Raw genomic sequence first — 17214 nt, forward strand, 5'->3', positions numbered from 1 at the left:
AACCCAAAAAAACAAGAGGCAAAGAAAAGAAACTTGATGCGGGGGGGGAATCTAAAGTGCGGGGTTCTCCTTGACGACTTGCCTCACTTTCTTCTCGTACGCGGGGCGGTCTTTCTTGTAGAGGTTGTAGGCCTCAGCCTGCGCAGGCGACTCTGGGTTGGGGTCATCCAGGAGGTCCTGGATACCCAGCAGGATCTGCTTGATCGTAATCGCTGGCTTCCACGCCTCCTCCTCGTTCAAAATCGAGAGACAGACAGTTCCAGAGGGGTAAACGTTGGGGTGAAAGAGCGGGGGAACGAATTTGCCTGCATGCAAGACAAATGGCATACATGGTTAGCCGGCGATCATGTCGTGATTCTCCGGGGTCCAGATAAAACCGGGGACGTAGTCGTATGTATATGCGATCATGACACGCGGTATTTTTTTCCTCGTCTTTACTTTGCGCTATTTCGAGTGTGGGAGGATAGTGTACTTACACTTCGGCGGCTTCGTAGGATACTCTAAACCACGCGAGTTGCCTCCACGTCAGCCCATGCCACTTTGCAAACAGAATGTGCCTGCGATCCAGGCAAGATAACAGCCCAGATAGTAGAAGGGAACACTTACCATCCGGGAAGGTCACATCCAGCTTGAAGAGCCCACCCTCCCACAGGGTCTTGGGCTTGCCCGGAATACCACACTCCCACTTCTTCAGATCAAGCACGCCCTGCGGAGTCCGGTAAGGTTTCGCGTAGAAGCCGAACGGGTGATCGCGACGCCATTGCTTCCTGGAGATTCCAACCGGAGTGGGGAGGCAACCGTCAGCTTGAGCTCTGAACACCGCGCATGATACTTGGGTGTAGGTAGCAGCTGATGTCGTAGGATCCCCACGTACCTTTCCTCCATAAGACGATTCTGGCAGAGCGACATTTTGGCGGTAGTTTAAGGCAGTTTAAGCTCCAAGACAGACGACACCGGTGTTGTACCTAAGCAGGTAGTAGGTATTGGGGGCGAATGGATAGAGCAAGACCGCGAGAGGCGAAGGTTGCGTAGGGAGGCGCAAGGCCGTTAAGGAGACCGGTCAAAATGAGGAGGCGGGAAGAGGAAGAACCAGGAGACAAATCTGCTGTCACAAACTGCAAGCTGTGAATGAAGTGCTTGTCTAGAGTGAATGCTCCAGGCGTTCACAGCCTAGATACCCCCACGGCTATTCACTCCGCAGACCCGTCTAGAATACTTGTCACGTGACATATCTTAAAAAGGTAATCTGATAGGTCTCCTGAGACATACAACTATCATCATTCTGACTGAATGTACACGTCCATCCTGGTGTCTAGCTTAGCACTGGAACCTAAAATGCTTAAGAGTGAGGACTTTAGTGATCATCACAAGCAGGCTATATGATGCTGTGCCTCACACCATGTGCTCAAATGCTCAAAATTTCAAATAAGACTGCAGGTGATTATCAAGCCTGATGCCAACGCATTCACCACTATCAAATTTTCAGACAGGCAATGAATGAATTTTCATTTTCGGAAATATTATAGGCACTGGGATGTGTCAAGATTTGCTTTCGAGGATAATATTGTCCCTGGTTTGCCATAGCTAGCAGCCAAAGGGGCCATCCGCTGCCGTTTGTACGGATGGAAGCGGACTAAAGGTGAAATTGCAGGTGGAAGATATGGTCGAGATGGTACATCAGGAGCTCCGCCTCGTTGTGGTGCAGGATGAGTGCCGGGTAAGAGCGACTGGGAGTGAGACCAAGTTTCTGATATCTAGGTACGCTGTATGTGTTTTTTTGTTGACATGGAACAGGAGAATACCACAGCACAATTTTTACTGTATTGTTTTTTTTTCTGGAATGCCCTAGGCAAGCGGTATCATTCTCACTGCCTCCTTTGTTTCAACTCTCGTCTATCGTTCATCTTCAGCTTTCCATAAAGAACCATACCGAAAACGACTCTAAAGAGAGACAGCCATTCTCTTTCATCTAATAACAAGCATAGCAGGATGAAATCAATTTCTTCGGGCGATATCTTGCTCAAGGCTAATGACAATGCGACTATGGCAGTTCAGGATGGAGACGCTCGACAATTGCTTCTGCTCCTTTTCATTCTATCTATATATAGAAATAGCAATAACATTACAAATCTTCCTGCTCTGCCTACCAGATCCCTCTCACTTCATCCTACCTGCACTTCTATCTGGCTTTGACTCTACTGTCCCCTTGGCCATTGTTTTTGTGTTCAACAGCCCTAGTATCCCAGAACAGGCCATAAGACACAAGGCACAAGACATAAAAACAAAAAGTAGCCCAAAAAAGGCAGATGAAAAGAAGCCAGAAGAAGAAAAGAAGAAATGTGCCACAAAATCAACTGGTACCACGCCCTCTGCGGCCACACTGCCCCCGACGTCTACTGGCTCCTCGAGTGCGAGACGACCATCAAGACCGGCTGGCTCTGCCTCGACTCGGATATTGAGCGGATATCCTTCCCCATGTCGGGTATGTGCGAGCGCTGCCGGTACAAGGAGTACCACCTGCGCCGCATCGCCGTGAACATGCAAAAGTTGGAGAAGATTCTGAATGCGGCTGAGGAGGCCGTCGAGGAGCTTTTCGATGCTGCAGACGCTTTGAATGGGGACGTGGCTAGGGAAGTTGGCCAGGAGAGACGGGCCTGTTTTTGAGGAGGTAGATATGATGGGAGATTTCAGCTTGCTACGGCTCTGGATTAGCCCTGGATGTTGGACCGGATCTCCTGGGTAGATTTAGGTAGGTAAGTACCGGGTAGGTATTTAGGCAAGCACTATGAAGCTTTTTCCTTTGTGTTCTACTGTAAAATATAGTTAGATCTTTGTCTTTCATCAAATTTCGGAATGAACGCATGAATGAGATCTGGACTTTGTATGTACTATGTATATGTAATACACAATGATCTCTATATTGTTCCACCCCGGCATTTTTTTTCTTTTTGGTTCTTTTGTCCTCGCCCTTTGTGCTGTACAGAAATAGACCTTAAAGAATTCAATTATCTGATTCATCTATGCACTCTTATTATATTAGACTCATAGAAGTAGTCATCTTCGATCCTACCATCCTTTCTCCCTTTCCTTATTCAATGAGTTTGTCCCTACCCTAGACACTGGGGACATTCCTTGTCCTAAGAATAAGAAAAGACAACGTAAATATGTATACAATGACACTGTCTTTTTCTTTTTCCACCCTCCTGTATATCTAGAAGCAGAGAAGAGGGCCAATAAGACAAGGATCCGATAACCCAGCCAGTCTTCTTATTTTATTTATCGTCAATTCCTTTCCTGCTTCTATTATTACCCGGAAAAAAAATCAAACCCTATCAGTCTGTTCGTTCGTTTTCGTCTACTAGGACTCCATATATCAAGCAGCCACCCTTACCTATTATTAAACTAATAGCAGAAACGAGGAGTATATCTATCTACCCGTAAGACATAGCATTCATCTCACTGTGAGAGAAAACTCTCTGTTACAGATAACTAATAAAACCTCTCACATAGTTCAGTTCCAACAACATCAGAATAAAAAAACATATCATAACAAGCCCAAACTACCTACCTAACCTACCTAGACCAAACCGAAGAAACCTCCAACCAAACAAACGAAACAGGAAAAAAAGGCCCAGAAACAATGTGCAAACGCTACGCTTCCTACATCTCCTTCTGCGGCCACCAATAACTTCGACCGCTGTCCCAAATCCTACGCATCCCACGAGTTCTGCAAGGGCAACGACATCCAGCCCATCACGACCCCGCTGGTCGGGTGGTGTAGTGCGTCGCTGCGCTGACCGCATGGCGCTGTGGGTGGAGAATGAGATGGGGCCCGCAGCAGAATTAGAAGAAGAGGATAATAACAGTAACAATCCTACTAATAACGATGGCAATGATGATGGTTATGACGATGGGGATTATTACGAGGATAAATCAGAATCCTACGACCCTGCGTCGACGTCTAGGTACAATTATATCTCGACGACAGAGAAGGGGTCTAGACCTAGTACGGTACAGGAGAAGCGACCGAGGAGGAGGGATTATGCTCGTAGTCGTAAACGTACTCGTGACAGTGATGATGATGGTGAACCCTCGACGGTAAGTCGTGGGAGGAATAGGAAGGGGAGATGTGCCTCGCCTCCGCCTCCGTCGCCTGCTAAAAGAAAGACCCCGAGCGGTAGTAGCAGTGATGACCTTTCGGAAAGGAGCCATGGCTCTGGAAGCACAGAGGTGACGGATAACTTTTTGCCGAGGTTTTAGATTGGATGATTTATATTATGAAGAATCAGGTTTTCTGCTTGTTCATTTCTCTATCAGTAGCACAGTAGAGATAACTGGGGAACGTAATGAACAACAGCAGATCCATTAAATGTCATTACTAGTGTATAATAATACATGGTATCTAGTTCACTCCTGGTATATTCCCTTTTCGAATTTCTCGCTATTGAAAAACCGCGCAGTGATCGTGTTGCCATTAAATATCCGGCCCTCGAGAGCATTGACGGCCTAGGCGTGGTTAGGAACTGATAGCTTATAGCACACCATTGAGAATAACTCACCCGTAAGGCTGATAGCTGACTGGTGAATTTGACGAAGACAGGCGCTGTGTCACCGCTGTCACGATGAATGTAGACGCGTTCAACAGTGCCATACTTAAGAGGAGTTAGCAAAGGAAGCGAAAAATTGCCGAGCAGGTTACACGGGTGTCTTACCTTCTCCGAGCATTCTTCTCCTATCTCCTGCATCAAACTGCCGCTTTCCAGTTCAGCATTCAAGTCCAAGCCATTGACCATACCCTTCAGTATGATCACTTCGCTCATTGCTCCAAATTTACCCTCATCCTCGGCCTTCTTAGCACCACCAATGATCTTGCCCCTGCCGCCAGGCGTGACAAAGCCACCGCCCTCTGAATCCGGCCTCTTCTTCTGTTTCTCGACTTTGACCTGAAGGGGCTTGACGATTCCAGAACCAGTCGCGCCCAAGCCGGATCCCTTTGTCCAGCCATACTTTGCCAGCAGACGCTCTGCGAACCCTTTCTGACCTGGCCGAAGCGAACGGTGTGCATCCTCTCCACCTTCCTCTTCAACAGGCTGCTCCTTTGCAAAAGCTTCCTCGAGCTCTGCTTCCGTGGCTGGGATCTCTTCTGGAGGCGGGGGTAGAGTGTAGCGCACGGGGGCACGAGATATAGTGGCCGATTCTGGCTGGATCGCAGACAGCGGGGGAGGGGGAGGAGGTGGTGGTGTGGGTTGAGGTGGAGGTGACGGCGGTGCACAATTTATGCCTTGGTTCTGGCTCATGCGAAGACGTCGAGCAAAGGCATCCTCTCCAGTTGCATCGTCTGGAATCGGGGCGGCAGGCTCTGGAGGTGGTGCCTCCGTCGGTGGTTCCTCTGCGGGCGGTTCCGGCAGCACATCGTTAAGATTGGGAGGAGGAGCAAAGTTGTAGCTTGGAGGAGGAAATTGTCCTGCAGTACTGGTGAGCGATACAATAATGTCAAAAGCCCAGGTTGACTTACGGTTCATCGGCCGCGAATATTCCTCATCGCTGTCCATGTCACTGCTACCTCGTCTGGCCATGCGGTGCGCATAAAGACGATCCTTCCACTCTCTAACTTCGCGTATCTTCTCATCACTGTGTTTGTACTCCTCGTAGTTGTTCGGTCGAGATGGGTCGTAGATATCATCCCAATTCTGTGGCACCGCCTGGGCCTCGCGGTTCTTCTTTCGCTTCTTTCGCCCACCACGCTGGCGTTTCTCGCCGCCATAGAATCCGTTGACATCGTCATCATCGGTGGCAGCCCAGTCTGCAAGAGTTGTCTTGACCGGTGGTGCAGCGGCAGCGCCTGCTGCAGGTGCAGCCGGGGGAGCTTTGGGCAAGGTAGGCTTCACTTTTGGCTTCTGAGCAGACAGCTGCGGTCTTTTTGTAGGCTGGAAACGAAGAGAAGCTATTTTCACGACAAGGGCAAACCGCCAGACAAGTGAGCAATCCTGTCGGGATAAAAAAGGGTTCTCTCATGAAAGGAGGGTATATGATCTACCGGCACTTATCTGCTGCTTCTTGGCAGCCGACTCGTCTGGTTGCGCCTCGGCTTCAGAGCTCTGCTTGAAGACGACCGGGGCGCGTGAGATCGTCCCAGGCGCGGAGCTGTCGGCGGAGGGATCAAGCAGGTTCGCGTAGAGCGAGAGCATCCCCCCGCCTTTGGGCGGGTTTGATTCGGGGGCCATGGAGGGAGAGACTAGGAGGGGAGTGGGGCAGTGGAAGGACAAGAGCAACGAAGCATGGTCAGGATATCAGAGATGCGGGGATCGCGATATCGAGATGGAGATGGAGTCGTGTCGGCCGAGTTCGGATGCTTGGCGTGTTTGGCGTGTTTGCCCGATCCGAGGCACGTCATCTTCCCCGGACTTTCCCGTCCGGGTCACGTTTATCTCGTCCACTCCTGCTGCTGGCCGGCGTCTCCTGAGTATCTCCTGGATATATCTTCTGGTCTACAGGTTGTGCTGCAGGATGACCACTCTCGCAAACTCCTTCTTCCCCCAGAATGGGGCGGCCACCGCCATCATCGTCCCCTCGAAGCCGCAGCCGTTGACCGTCTCTTACCGGCAGTTGAACGACGAGGTCGCCAGGTTCCAGGCTAAGCTGGCCAAGCTGGGGGTGCGCCCGGCGGACGCGGTCTCGATTGCTCTGCCCAATTCCTATGAATTCATCGTATCCTTCTTGGCAGCATCGTGGCAGCGGGCAATCGCTGCGCCGCTCAACCCGGGATACAAGCAGGAGGAGTTCGAGTTTTACATCGACGATCTCAGCTCCGCATTGGCTCTTGTGCCCAAGGGCTCTTACGCAAAGGATGGGCCAGCCGTGAGGGCTGCGCGCAAGTACAAGGCTGCCATTGCGGAGTGCTATTGGGACGGTAAAGAGGTGGTGCTGGATGTGAAAGAAGCTGGCAAGCTGGCTGGAAAGGGCAACCAGAAGGTCGAGACGGCCCAGCCCGATGATATTGCTCTTGTTCTGCACACCAGTGGAACGACGGGGAGACCAAAGGCTGTAAGGATGGACCTGTCCTGACATTGTGGAATATACTCTGACAATTACCTTCAGGTCCCTCTTACACACAGAAACTTGACCAGAACTATGAGAAACATCAAAGCCACCTATCAATTGACCCCCAAGGACCGAACAATGCTCGTGATGCCGCTGTTCCACGTTCACGGGCTCCTCGCCGCGTTCCTCGCACCCCTCCACTCCGGCGGTTCAGCCATCGTGCCTCCACGCTTCTCTGCGTCCGAATTCTGGACGGACTTCATCACGCACAAGGCGAACTGGTACACCGCTGTGCCGACCATCCACCAGATCCTGCTCAAGAATCCCCCGCCAAACCCTAAGCCCGAGATCCGCTTCATCCGGTCATGCTCCTCCCCGCTGTCCCCCAAGACTTTCCACGAGCTGGAGAAGACGTTCAACGCGCCCGTCCTGGAAGCTTACGCCATGACGGAGGCCGCGCACCAGATGACCAGCAACCCTCTGCCACCCGGCAAGCGGCAACCGGGCAGCGTCGGTATCGGACAGGGCGTGGAGGTCAAGATCCTCGACGAGGCCGGCAACGAGGTGCCGCAGGGCAAGGAGGCCGAGGTGTGCATCCGCGGCGAGAACGTGACCAAGGGCTACCTGAACAACCCAGCCGCAAACAAGTCGTCTTTCACCAAGGACGGCTTCTTCCGCACGGGTGACCAGGGCAAGAAGGACCCCAACGGATACCTCATCATCACGGGTCGCATCAAGGAGCTCATCAACAAGGGTGGTGAGAAGATCAGCCCCATCGAGCTGGACAACACACTGGCGCACAACCCGAACGTTGCCGAAGCCGTGTCATTTGCTATCCCGGATGAGGGCCACTACGGTGAGGACATTGGCGTGGCGGTTGTGCTGAAGCCGAACGCCAGCGCGTCGGAGGAGGACATCAAGACTTGGATGGCGAGCAAGGTCGCCAAGTTCAAGGTTCCGAAGAAGGTAAATCGCCCGTTTTTTTTCCCCTTTCGTGTTGAAACATACTCTGCAAACAGTTCACTAACGTAATGAACCTCCACAGATCTGGATCCTCAGGGAGATCCCCAAGACCGCGACGGGCAAGATCCAGCGCCGTAAGGTGGCCGAGGCCATGCTCCAGAAGGAGAAGCCGAGTCCGAAGCTGTAAAAGTACATGTCGAAATGCTACATGCCTCTATACCAAGGTCTATACATACTGTCCTTATGTTTATGCCGAGAAGATTCACTTGTCATGTAGATTCCGCTAGTGCTAGCTACTACCCATATGTATGTATATCACGTCATTTGTCAAATATCACTTGTTTTTATGTCTGTCTACAAACATCATAAATCTTTACAATGGAGATGACAGGGTTGGATCATTTCATTCCATCTAAAAAAAGGTCTATGTACATGTACATACATTAGGTACGTGGGCACAGAGAGCCATTGTAATGCTATCTGATCTGATCCATCTCAATCGAGCCAAATGCGTTTCATTGGTCGTGACATGGTGAATACCGTCTAATTTACAGCGACACGCGGACGGCAGATTTGAACTAAACAACAACATAGTTAGCAATTGAACTACCCTCTTCCCTAGCTCAGCTCCACAACAAGCAGGATGATAACAAACAACAGGTTTAAGGATCAAGGTCAGAGTCAAAGGTCAAGGGGATTAACTTACAGGAATAATCTGCGCCTTCTCCAGATCCCACACGCCCTCAACGGCATAGACGTCCTTGGCCAGCTGCTCCTTCACCTCGGCAGCGGTCTCGGCCAGCGCGATGATCATGCTGCCCTTGAACTGGGGGGTCTCACCCTCTGCGGTCGGGTGGGACTCCATCATGGCGCCGCCGGCGGCGATGAAGCCAGACTCGACGAGAGGTTTGATGCCGGCGATGTGGGTGCTAGCAGTTATGTTATTATTAGCCAGGCACTGCAACTGCAACTGCAACTGCGCATGGGATGCCAGCCGGGTGGTAGGTCTATCAATTCCACGAAACGAAATAGACTAATGGATAAATCCAAACCATCCGAATCGTCCGGTAACAAGTAACAACAACAACCCATATTATCAGACCAAACGTTGAATAAACCAAGCAATCTTAAGGGGAAGGAAGAAAAAAACGAGAATAATACTAGAACAACCCCAAAAATCAAAAAGCATGAAAAATATCCCAAACGAAGGAAACTCAAGGACAAAATTGTACTGTACTTACGGCCGAACCTCCATCCTCTTCGCCATAACACCGGGCTTATCCGGGATAATGCACAGGAACTCCTTCTTGAGAGGCATGTTTGCGTTTGCTGCTGCGTTCGTGCTGTAGTAGTGTCGGAACCGATGAGTTTCAAACTGGCTCTGGATCTGCGGGACGAAAGTCAAAGTTAAAGGGCCGGAATTGGGTCTGGCTCGGGTCTTATGCAACGCGGAAAGGCAGGAATAGGATCGGGAGAGAAGCCGTCGCGGTGCGGGGACGAAGGTGGTGCTGGCGGTTGTGGGTACCGCGGTGGTGGTGGGCTTGAGGGGTCCGCGGATAATAATAGAGGGGAGGAGGGATGATGACATTGACATTGACATTGTTGACATGGGGGCAGCAGCGGAGCATGTGAGAAAGTAAGTAGGTAGGTGGATGGATAAATGGATGGAATTGGGCCCGTATTGAGTATGTACAGCTGTCTCGGATATTCAATGAACGACCCCCGATAATACAATGGAATATATCAAATCTCCTGTCCAGAAACAAGCGGGAACCCACGGAAGAAAGAAAACACCAGAAAAGGCAAATCTGTCGAAAACGAACAACTGCAGATGGGGAAACAAACAGAAAGTGGGGTCAGGATGCAAACCGAATCCGATGGCTGGCTTTCTAAATACATAAACGCGGAAGAAGCTCGATGGTTTTTTATGCACGGGGTTCAAGTTGTACCACAATTAGTGAACGTGGGGCAGAACGGACACGGGGAGTTCGTGAAACGGTGGACTCCTGCAAATACCTAACTTACAGTATACATATACATAAAACTTGAAGTTTCTTCCTTAAGCGACGCGGCAGATGCAGAACGCCTTGCATCCTGTTTAAACCAACCGACACTTACCCGTCGGGACGAGTTCCGTCGAGTCCATCCAGAGAACCCACACGCCGGACGGAACAGCCTCAGGCTTCCTCCCCGCAAAACTACCTAACCATGCAAGGGTTTCCTTTCCGCGCACGACACTCAACTAACTCAAAGACACGAACCGATGGAGTAAAAACACATGCATGCATGTATTTCAAATGCTCATACATATAGTTATATATATATATATATATATACTAACCCCACGGCCCCGTATTGTTGTGTTGTGGTGTAGTGCAGTGGCGGGGAGACCTTGCAAAGATCCGAGGTGGGTTCGGGTACGACACTGCATCTCCCCCGCCTTGACCTACTGGAGAGGGAAGGGGGGGCGGGGGGGCTGGTATGGTCAGACTCGAAGGTATAGAGACTTGAAAGGATTAGGGCTACGCTACCTCAGCCGAGATCATTTCGTACTGCCTCCAGCGAATTATGTAGGTCAAGCTGCTCTACAGAGACTCAGATAGCCACTACAAAATGAAACAGGATATCCAGAGCAGATGAAGGCTGAGCAGTCGTTTGTTGTCTCACACAGATGAAGCGCAATGTATACACATATATACAAGCACGTACAAAGGGGTTGTAGTTGTACCTTTACACTTCTTTCTCCTCGACCGGCCGCCCAATTAAAGTCCCATGCAATTGAACTGTCCCAATGGGTATGGTATGTGTCGACTTCTCCGGCCGCCATATCTGACCTGCTTTCTTCCTCCTTCCTTCTTCCTCACACAAATCAATATCCTGTTCTTAAATCTCCATGCAAAAAAACTACTGAAGCTTCATTCCTGCTCCTTCCCGTAAACAGCAAATATGCGGACACTCCGTGGAGCAAACGCAAACCGAGAAAAAAAAAGAAAACCGTGCAGAAACTGAAAAAAACCGAAAAATATCCCAGTTTCAAAGGGGAAAAAAGGTCGGAAAAGGAATCAAAAAAAGGGTTTGAAGGAAAGGCAGTACACAGAGGATAGGTGGGGGTAAAATGGCGGGAAGACATAACAGCGAAGATCAACAACCAAGCCGTCCCTTTCCTTGCTTTATCCCCAATACAGGCAGGAAGAAGATGCGATTCGCTTGATCAACCGACCATGACTGGCTGAACCCGGAGGGCTGTCAACCTCCAAACGGCGGAGAAAAGATACAAGTAGGTCTGAGACAAGGCGGAGAAAGAGAGAGAGAAAAGTAAGAAAATTCCGAATCTATAAAAAAGTTCAACACTGCAGAACATAAACGTTCTCCTCCGTAGCGCCAAGGAAAAAAGACAATATAATCCCTAGAAGGCGACACGAATGGAACCCTATTAGTGGGAATCATTAGATATCCCTCTCAAGCGCACCCCCAAGAGTGACGCGAGATGGGATGACAGGATGGAGAGCCCGTGATGGATCCGGTCCGTGCGGGACCGAATCGAAACTGAAGTAGAATCATGATGGGATTCGAATGATGAATCGAGTCTCAGACGTTTCCAGCGCCGGTGACGTAAGACAATGTCACCTCTTTTTTCGCAAATCTCTTATCCCAGACACCGTATCAACATTAATAAAGTCGCAGGTTATCGTAACTAGTAAGCCTTGCGACCACCCAGGTTTCCGGGCTTCTCCTCGGTATCGATGTGCCAGACAACGTAGTTGGGAAGACCGACGACCTGGTAGCCGGCGCGCTTGGCCATCTTGGCGAACCCCTCGGTCTCCGCTTGGTTCTCGAAGGAGTAGGCGGGGAAGTTGATGCCTAGGTTACGTTAGTGCGGTGATAACAAGAGATGGAATGGATCCAAGTACCTGATCTGTGCACATCCGCCTTGACGAGAATGTTGACTCCACCAATGCCGTCAAGCTCGACCTCCTCGTCCTTGTTCTTTCTCCAGTCTCCAAGCTTGACAAGGTAGGTACGGCCAGTGTCATATTCCTTGTATCCCTCGGCCAAAATCGTATCCTTGTCAAGGCTTTCCGCGAGTCTGCGACCCTTGTCGGACTCGATCCACGAGTTGTAGTCGACTGAGAAAAGTTAGCAAATCTTCCAATGGCGAATATTCAGGCGTGGCGCAACGCGGGACATACATCTACCCTCGATGTCACGGCCGTTCTCATAGCGGTGGAACCAGATGTCTGCAGATATACAATTAGCGATAGTCCAATTGAGCCGCGGTAATGAGAAGATACGTACTCGGAACGAGAATGTCCTTGTCGTGAGCGATGAAGTCCTCGATGATCTTCTTCGGGCTGTCAACAATATCGACATCTCTCCAGTACACCCAGGAGTGGTCGGGCTTCAGAGCCGAGTAGAGCAGGTAGTTGCGAGCTCTGCCAATGGCCTTGCGACGCGGACCCTGGGCGGCGAAGGAGTGCTTGTCCTCGATGTTCATGTCGACGGCCGCGCCAAAGTCCTTCTGGATGATCGTCGCGCTGCGGAACGCGACCTTCTGCTCCGTCTGCTCCTGGACGCGCTTCAGCTCCGCAGACAGCACGGCTAGGGTGTCATCGGTCGAATCGCCAACCAGGAAAGCCAGGTCAATAAGCTCATGCGGGTAGGTCAGTTCCGAGATGAGGTCGAAATACTTCGGGAGGAAGGCCGCCGCATCGCGTAGCGGAGTCAGGATGAGCACCCGCTCGCCATTGGCAACGGCCTTCGGGGTCGACTTGATGGGATTCAGGTCGTGCATGGTGATGCTGCTGGAGTTGACTTCGTACGGCTCGTGATGGTTGAAGATGACGGGTGTCTGGAGATGAGCGTTCCACTCAACCATCTCATTGATGGACATCTGCATCGGAGACTTTGAGGAGCCATAGCAGTAGAAGCTGTTTTTGCACAGGGTTTTATCAGCATATCCATTCTCATCCACCGTTGCAATTCTTCGAATCCAACAACCGGAATCAATGACACGGAGGAACATGTAGAACAAACGTACTTTTGCATCTCAGCCGCGGACGACGCAATACCGCGCCACAGCAGAACTATCAGGCCGGTCACGGCTACAGCGACGAGGAAGCGCGTCCGTGTCAGAAGGACAACCAGGGCTCTCCATGGGGGTAATCTGGCCTTGGCCGACTTCCAGGTCACACCACCCTTGGGAAGCAGCATCTTCGCAGGGGTGTGAGAATCGAATGCAGATGGAAAAGACGTCGTTGAAGATAGGCAGGACTTTTTTTTCTCTTCTCAGGCCCGCAGCGGCAATTCCCCCTAGGTTTTTTTCTTTTCTTTTTTTTTATCCCGACGACGCCAAACTTCTGTCAGACAAGGCCCTCCTTGGGGAGGGCGATCGGCGCAGCTGGCAGCGAACTCGACGGCGCGGAGACGGATGGATGCGCGGAGGGGGGATCGGGGTGATGGTGGAAGGGGAAGAGGATGCTAGGAGCGGAGGAGCACGAGGGAGACGAGATGATGCGTCGTCCGCCGTAGGATTTCGAGATGGAGGCGACGGGTGGACGATGGGGATTGGTTCGAAAGGACAGGGATTGCGGATGGAAGAAAGTCGTTGAGCTGGGGGGTTGCGCAGCGGGAGGATTGAGGGGCACAAAACGAACGTGAGGGTCGACGGTATGGAGGAAGTCCTTCAGCGGTGTCTCCCACCCAAGAGTCGTCAGGATCAGGACGGAGGTTGAGGTTGGAGAAGAGAGTCGAGAGCGAGGCAGGGTCCAGAGTCCAGACAGTCCAGACAGCCGCGTGGGCTGCGGTGCGCCAAGTGCTAGACCCGTGCGGGCTGCCCCTTTACACCTTACGAGTACTCGACCTCTTGTACCGCTTTACGCCCCCGTGCTCTGCTCCATAGTGGAACAGTGAATTACTCCATCGTAGCAATTCTAGGTCCTCCTCTACAGGAAACAATATACTGCGCGTGCAAAGCCTGCAGCCAAGGTCGGCCACAGTAACAAGAAACGACCTCGGGCACCCCAAGACACGCCGGCCCGTGGACGCTTGCGGAGAACCCTCCTGTTTCCTTTTATAGCACCGCACAGTAGCCCACCATTGCATTAATTCTTCCCGGCTTCCCCGTCAATTTCAGATCGCCATCTCGAAATCGTGCAGTTCCTCCTCACATATGCAGCGCCTAAAGAGGCTCCCCTTCCTTCAGAAATCCGGTTTTTGCACCTCCCTCCTTGCATCTTCCCGTGCAGGCCACGACATCATGCGCCGCGTTCGACTGGAACCTCCGCAGAATCCATGGCTCCAGCCCTCGCTGACAGAAACCCAGACCGTTCGATCAAATTCAATCACACAAAACATCTACATACTTGAGGATCGTGAGAGGAAATCTGATTCGATCAAGACAGTTCGTTTCAATTATTACAGTAAGCTACAGGAAACACCAGAACCTTTCAAACCCTGTCCCCGCCATCTGGCCTCGGAACCGTCGTCACCATGATCATCTCCTGTAATTTCACATGTGCCTCGTCCAATTCCAGTCGTAAGAGAAGCAGATAACCACCCGGTGAGACTTTTTGCTTCGATCGTGTATCCTCGTAGCCCGCAGCATGTAGAAACAGAAAAGGGTACAGGGAAAGGAAGAAATACAAGCAGACAAGCCAACCCGAACTACAGCAGGGAGAAGACGGAAAGGAGACCAAGCGCTTTCTGGAAGAACACCGAAGCCTGGTTTGCTTTCAACCCTCGTAGGTCTGACAGCACCCAGGAGAAGCATATGACAGAGCAAAAGAATAGGACGAACACCACGCCAATATCAACAGAAGAAACACCAGAGTTGATGTCAGAAACCGGCATGACGGACGACGCAGCCAGTTGTCAACAAAAAATCCCAATGAAAGAGAACTTTCGTAGGATTGACCCGGTGAGAAAAGCAACAGATATAGACTTGGTATAAAGCGGGGCTTGGAAAACAGACATAAAAACAACAGGGTAGTGCTCAGGGAGTGCACCGTTTTCTTCTAAGTCCCCAGCAGCAATAATGTTACAAGCGTCCCAGAAGTAATACCTAACAATCAGAGACGTCCCATCCGATCATTCCATCCACACATATGTCATTGAGTTCGTCAGTAAGTCGTGATCATGCAACAACTCATGTCGTCGAGGCGAAAGATTCTCTGCGCGAGCAAGGTGAAGTCTGCGACGATTGCTGATAGACTGGAGAAGACGGGTTGGTCGTTGGTGGCGTGCTCCTGAAGAACGGGTTCCCAAACGTCTGGGAGGACCCGGTATGCGGCGGATCGATAGGGGCACCAGGCTCCGCACCAATGGCCGCAACCTCATCGCAGAAGACTCGTAGGCCGGGAAGTAGCTTCTTCTGCTTGTTCTCAGGGACAGCCAAAACGGGTTTGGGGCTGGTAGCCTCGCTCCTCGGGGAGCGGAACATCTGCTCGTACGACTTGAGCTGGAACTCGAGAGCGCGGTTTCTCTCCGCAAGCGCCTCGTTCTCCTGCTTCACAGCTCTCAGCTGCTGCTGGGCCACCTGGTTCTGCTGCTGAAGGCTAGACACCTGCTGCTGGAGGTGCATGCATCGCATCTGGGACTGCAGGTTCTCCGACAGCTTGGATGGTATCTGCTTCTCCTGCCGCAGCAGGTGGGCAATGATCACGAGCATAAAGTCAATCAGGAAGATAGCACCCTGGACAATGTGCTCCTTCGACTGAGGGAGACTCTTCGCCGGATTCCATCCAGCCCGTTCGAGAAAAAAGTCATGAACCCGGCTGTCCAGCTCCCGATGCAGCTGGCTCAAGTTCTTGCGTCTGTTTCCTTCGGCGATACGGTGCTTTTCCCTTTGGTCGTCGAGGTCACCCGAAATCATGTCTCCCTTGCGCTTCCGTCCGCAAAGTTGCTGCAGTGGAGGCTTCCGGTTAATGTTTCTGGGAGCGACCAAGGCCATGATCTCGGCAGAGGAGAAATCATTGGGCCACCCGAAGGCCTTCTGAGTGGAGAAGGTTTCGCGCAAAGAGCCTTCTACAGAGCTGGCAGGAGACGGGGGGGACACGCCATGCTCGGAAGAAGATGGCCAAGGGGACTTGACGGAGAACGAGTCCTGGGAGCTGGGAGGACTCGGGGCAAACACGTTCGACGTGAGCGGGTTGAATGGCCCCGGGGGCAAGGGCTCAACCCGTGGAAGAGGGGGAAGTCGACGGTCATCATTCTTGTCCCCGTAGTCAGACTCCTTGGAAGAAAACGAGCGTAGTGTCCTGATACCGGGCTCAGATCAGTAAATTTTCACCAATGCAGTAGTGTCTAAGAAAAAAAAAGAATATCTTACGGTAACGAGCAGCGTCGTGGCACGGTGTCAGCGATAGGTTCCATGTCCTCAAACATAAACGAGGGATTGTCGAGGTGTAGCTGAAGGGAAAAAAAAAGTGAATGCACGTAGGGGACAATGCGTTGGTTGTGACGACCTATAGCATATACACCGAGCACGTAGCAAGATAGGGAGCGACTAGGTAGAGGGTTGATGACTCGAGCAAGCGTGTCCACGGGAAAGAGAAAGAGAGAGACTCAAAGGGGCAGCAGAACAGAATACATGTTATATACCCCCTCCGAACGGCCGCTGGAGCCCGACGTTTGTCTTCAGCTGGGTACGAAGCCATCGGCACATTTGTCAACGAGTCTCTGCCCGAAAACAAGGATGTGTCACCTGCATGATCTGCCGCAAGTTCAACCAGGAAAGCGATCATAGAATAGTTGATGCGAGATACTAGTCTATGCTGTTCCCCGTCTGCAATCTACTCCTCCAGGAAGGCGGGGAAACGTGAATCGAATCCGCAGAGTTTGACTAAACCGACCACTAGCACTTTATCCGAATCCCTGTCACAAAACACAGAGGCCTAAGGGAAAAGAGATCCGCGAATCAGAGCGTGCTCATGTCGATCGGTGCAAGAAATGCATGGCCATCGCCAGCTCCTGATTGGTGACCGGCTCTACGGGTTCCGATCCAGAGTTATAGATTCCCCTTGCATCAATAGTCTCTCGAGCCAATAAAAGCCGCGAGCAGATGCTAAAACGAGGTAGCGATCGTGTCCTCAGATCTCGACGGTGGCTGTCGCATGGCGTCTGTGGCAAGCGTCTGTCGTCCCTGGATAAGACGGACGGTGGCTTTGCAGAAGCTCGCACTGTCCCGCCGGGGAAGCTGTGGCCTGAGCCCAC

General features: G+C 51.5%; 10 protein-coding genes across 10 annotated transcripts; 4 read left to right on the forward strand and 6 right to left on the reverse strand.

Moving 5' to 3' along the window:
• Positions 1 to 51: 51 nt before the first annotated feature.
• VTN00DRAFT_1397 (uncharacterized protein) lies at positions 52 to 909 on the reverse strand (the record flags this gene model as incomplete). The annotated part of the gene is made up of 4 exons (XM_069427499.1): positions 52 to 305; positions 477 to 500; positions 607 to 767; positions 875 to 909. The coding sequence occupies 4 exons, from the start codon at positions 907 to 909 to the stop codon at positions 52 to 54; spliced, it is 474 nt and encodes a 157-aa protein (XP_069292099.1).
• Positions 910 to 2337: 1428 nt separating this feature from the next.
• On the forward strand, positions 2338 to 4260 carry VTN00DRAFT_1398 (uncharacterized protein; the record flags this gene model as incomplete). The annotated part of the gene is made up of 3 exons (XM_069427500.1): positions 2338 to 2652; positions 2713 to 2749; positions 3782 to 4260. The coding sequence occupies 3 exons, from the start codon at positions 2338 to 2340 to the stop codon at positions 4258 to 4260; spliced, it is 831 nt and encodes a 276-aa protein (XP_069292100.1).
• A 147-nt stretch (positions 4261 to 4407) lies between these two features.
• Positions 4408 to 6224, reverse strand: VTN00DRAFT_1399 (uncharacterized protein; the record flags this gene model as incomplete). Its single annotated transcript, XM_069427501.1, has 5 exons — positions 4408 to 4506; positions 4560 to 4652; positions 4713 to 5464; positions 5516 to 5944; positions 6038 to 6224. The coding sequence occupies 5 exons, from the start codon at positions 6222 to 6224 to the stop codon at positions 4408 to 4410; spliced, it is 1560 nt and encodes a 519-aa protein (XP_069292101.1).
• Positions 6225 to 6507: 283 nt separating this feature from the next.
• On the forward strand, positions 6508 to 8191 carry VTN00DRAFT_1400 (uncharacterized protein; the record flags this gene model as incomplete). The annotated part of the gene is made up of 3 exons (XM_069427504.1): positions 6508 to 7044; positions 7099 to 8007; positions 8087 to 8191. The coding sequence occupies 3 exons, from the start codon at positions 6508 to 6510 to the stop codon at positions 8189 to 8191; spliced, it is 1551 nt and encodes a 516-aa protein (XP_069292102.1).
• Positions 8192 to 8552: 361 nt separating this feature from the next.
• On the reverse strand, positions 8553 to 9613 carry VTN00DRAFT_1401 (uncharacterized protein; the record flags this gene model as incomplete). Its single annotated transcript, XM_069427505.1, has 3 exons — positions 8553 to 8582; positions 8711 to 8933; positions 9246 to 9613. The coding sequence occupies 3 exons, from the start codon at positions 9611 to 9613 to the stop codon at positions 8553 to 8555; spliced, it is 621 nt and encodes a 206-aa protein (XP_069292103.1).
• Positions 9614 to 10685: 1072 nt separating this feature from the next.
• VTN00DRAFT_1402 (uncharacterized protein) lies at positions 10686 to 11108 on the forward strand (the record flags this gene model as incomplete). The annotated part of the gene is made up of 1 exon (XM_069427506.1): positions 10686 to 11108. One exon carries the CDS (start codon positions 10686 to 10688, stop codon positions 11106 to 11108), a length of 423 nt encoding a protein of 140 aa, XP_069292104.1.
• A 590-nt stretch (positions 11109 to 11698) lies between these two features.
• On the reverse strand, positions 11699 to 13215 carry VTN00DRAFT_1403 (uncharacterized protein; the record flags this gene model as incomplete). Its single annotated transcript, XM_069427507.1, has 5 exons — positions 11699 to 11865; positions 11916 to 12131; positions 12195 to 12242; positions 12301 to 12932; positions 13043 to 13215. The coding sequence occupies 5 exons, from the start codon at positions 13213 to 13215 to the stop codon at positions 11699 to 11701; spliced, it is 1236 nt and encodes a 411-aa protein (XP_069292105.1).
• Positions 13216 to 13364: 149 nt separating this feature from the next.
• On the reverse strand, positions 13365 to 13924 carry VTN00DRAFT_1404 (uncharacterized protein; the record flags this gene model as incomplete). Its single annotated transcript, XM_069427508.1, has 2 exons — positions 13365 to 13848; positions 13920 to 13924. 2 exons carry the CDS (start codon positions 13922 to 13924, stop codon positions 13365 to 13367), a joined length of 489 nt encoding a protein of 162 aa, XP_069292106.1.
• A 249-nt stretch (positions 13925 to 14173) lies between these two features.
• VTN00DRAFT_1405 (uncharacterized protein) lies at positions 14174 to 15061 on the forward strand (the record flags this gene model as incomplete). The annotated part of the gene is made up of 4 exons (XM_069427509.1): positions 14174 to 14375; positions 14435 to 14506; positions 14553 to 14947; positions 14993 to 15061. 4 exons carry the CDS (start codon positions 14174 to 14176, stop codon positions 15059 to 15061), a joined length of 738 nt encoding a protein of 245 aa, XP_069292107.1.
• Positions 15062 to 15148: 87 nt separating this feature from the next.
• On the reverse strand, positions 15149 to 16374 carry VTN00DRAFT_1406 (uncharacterized protein; the record flags this gene model as incomplete). The annotated part of the gene is made up of 2 exons (XM_069427510.1): positions 15149 to 16259; positions 16331 to 16374. The coding sequence occupies 2 exons, from the start codon at positions 16372 to 16374 to the stop codon at positions 15149 to 15151; spliced, it is 1155 nt and encodes a 384-aa protein (XP_069292108.1).
• Between the last annotated feature and the right edge of the window lie 840 nt (positions 16375 to 17214).

Source organism: Thermoascus crustaceus, assembly GCF_041956765.1.
Source record: "Thermoascus crustaceus strain CBS 181.67 unplaced genomic scaffold VTN00scaffold_1, whole genome shotgun sequence".
NCBI lineage: Eukaryota > Fungi > Ascomycota > Eurotiomycetes > Eurotiales > Thermoascaceae > Thermoascus > Thermoascus crustaceus.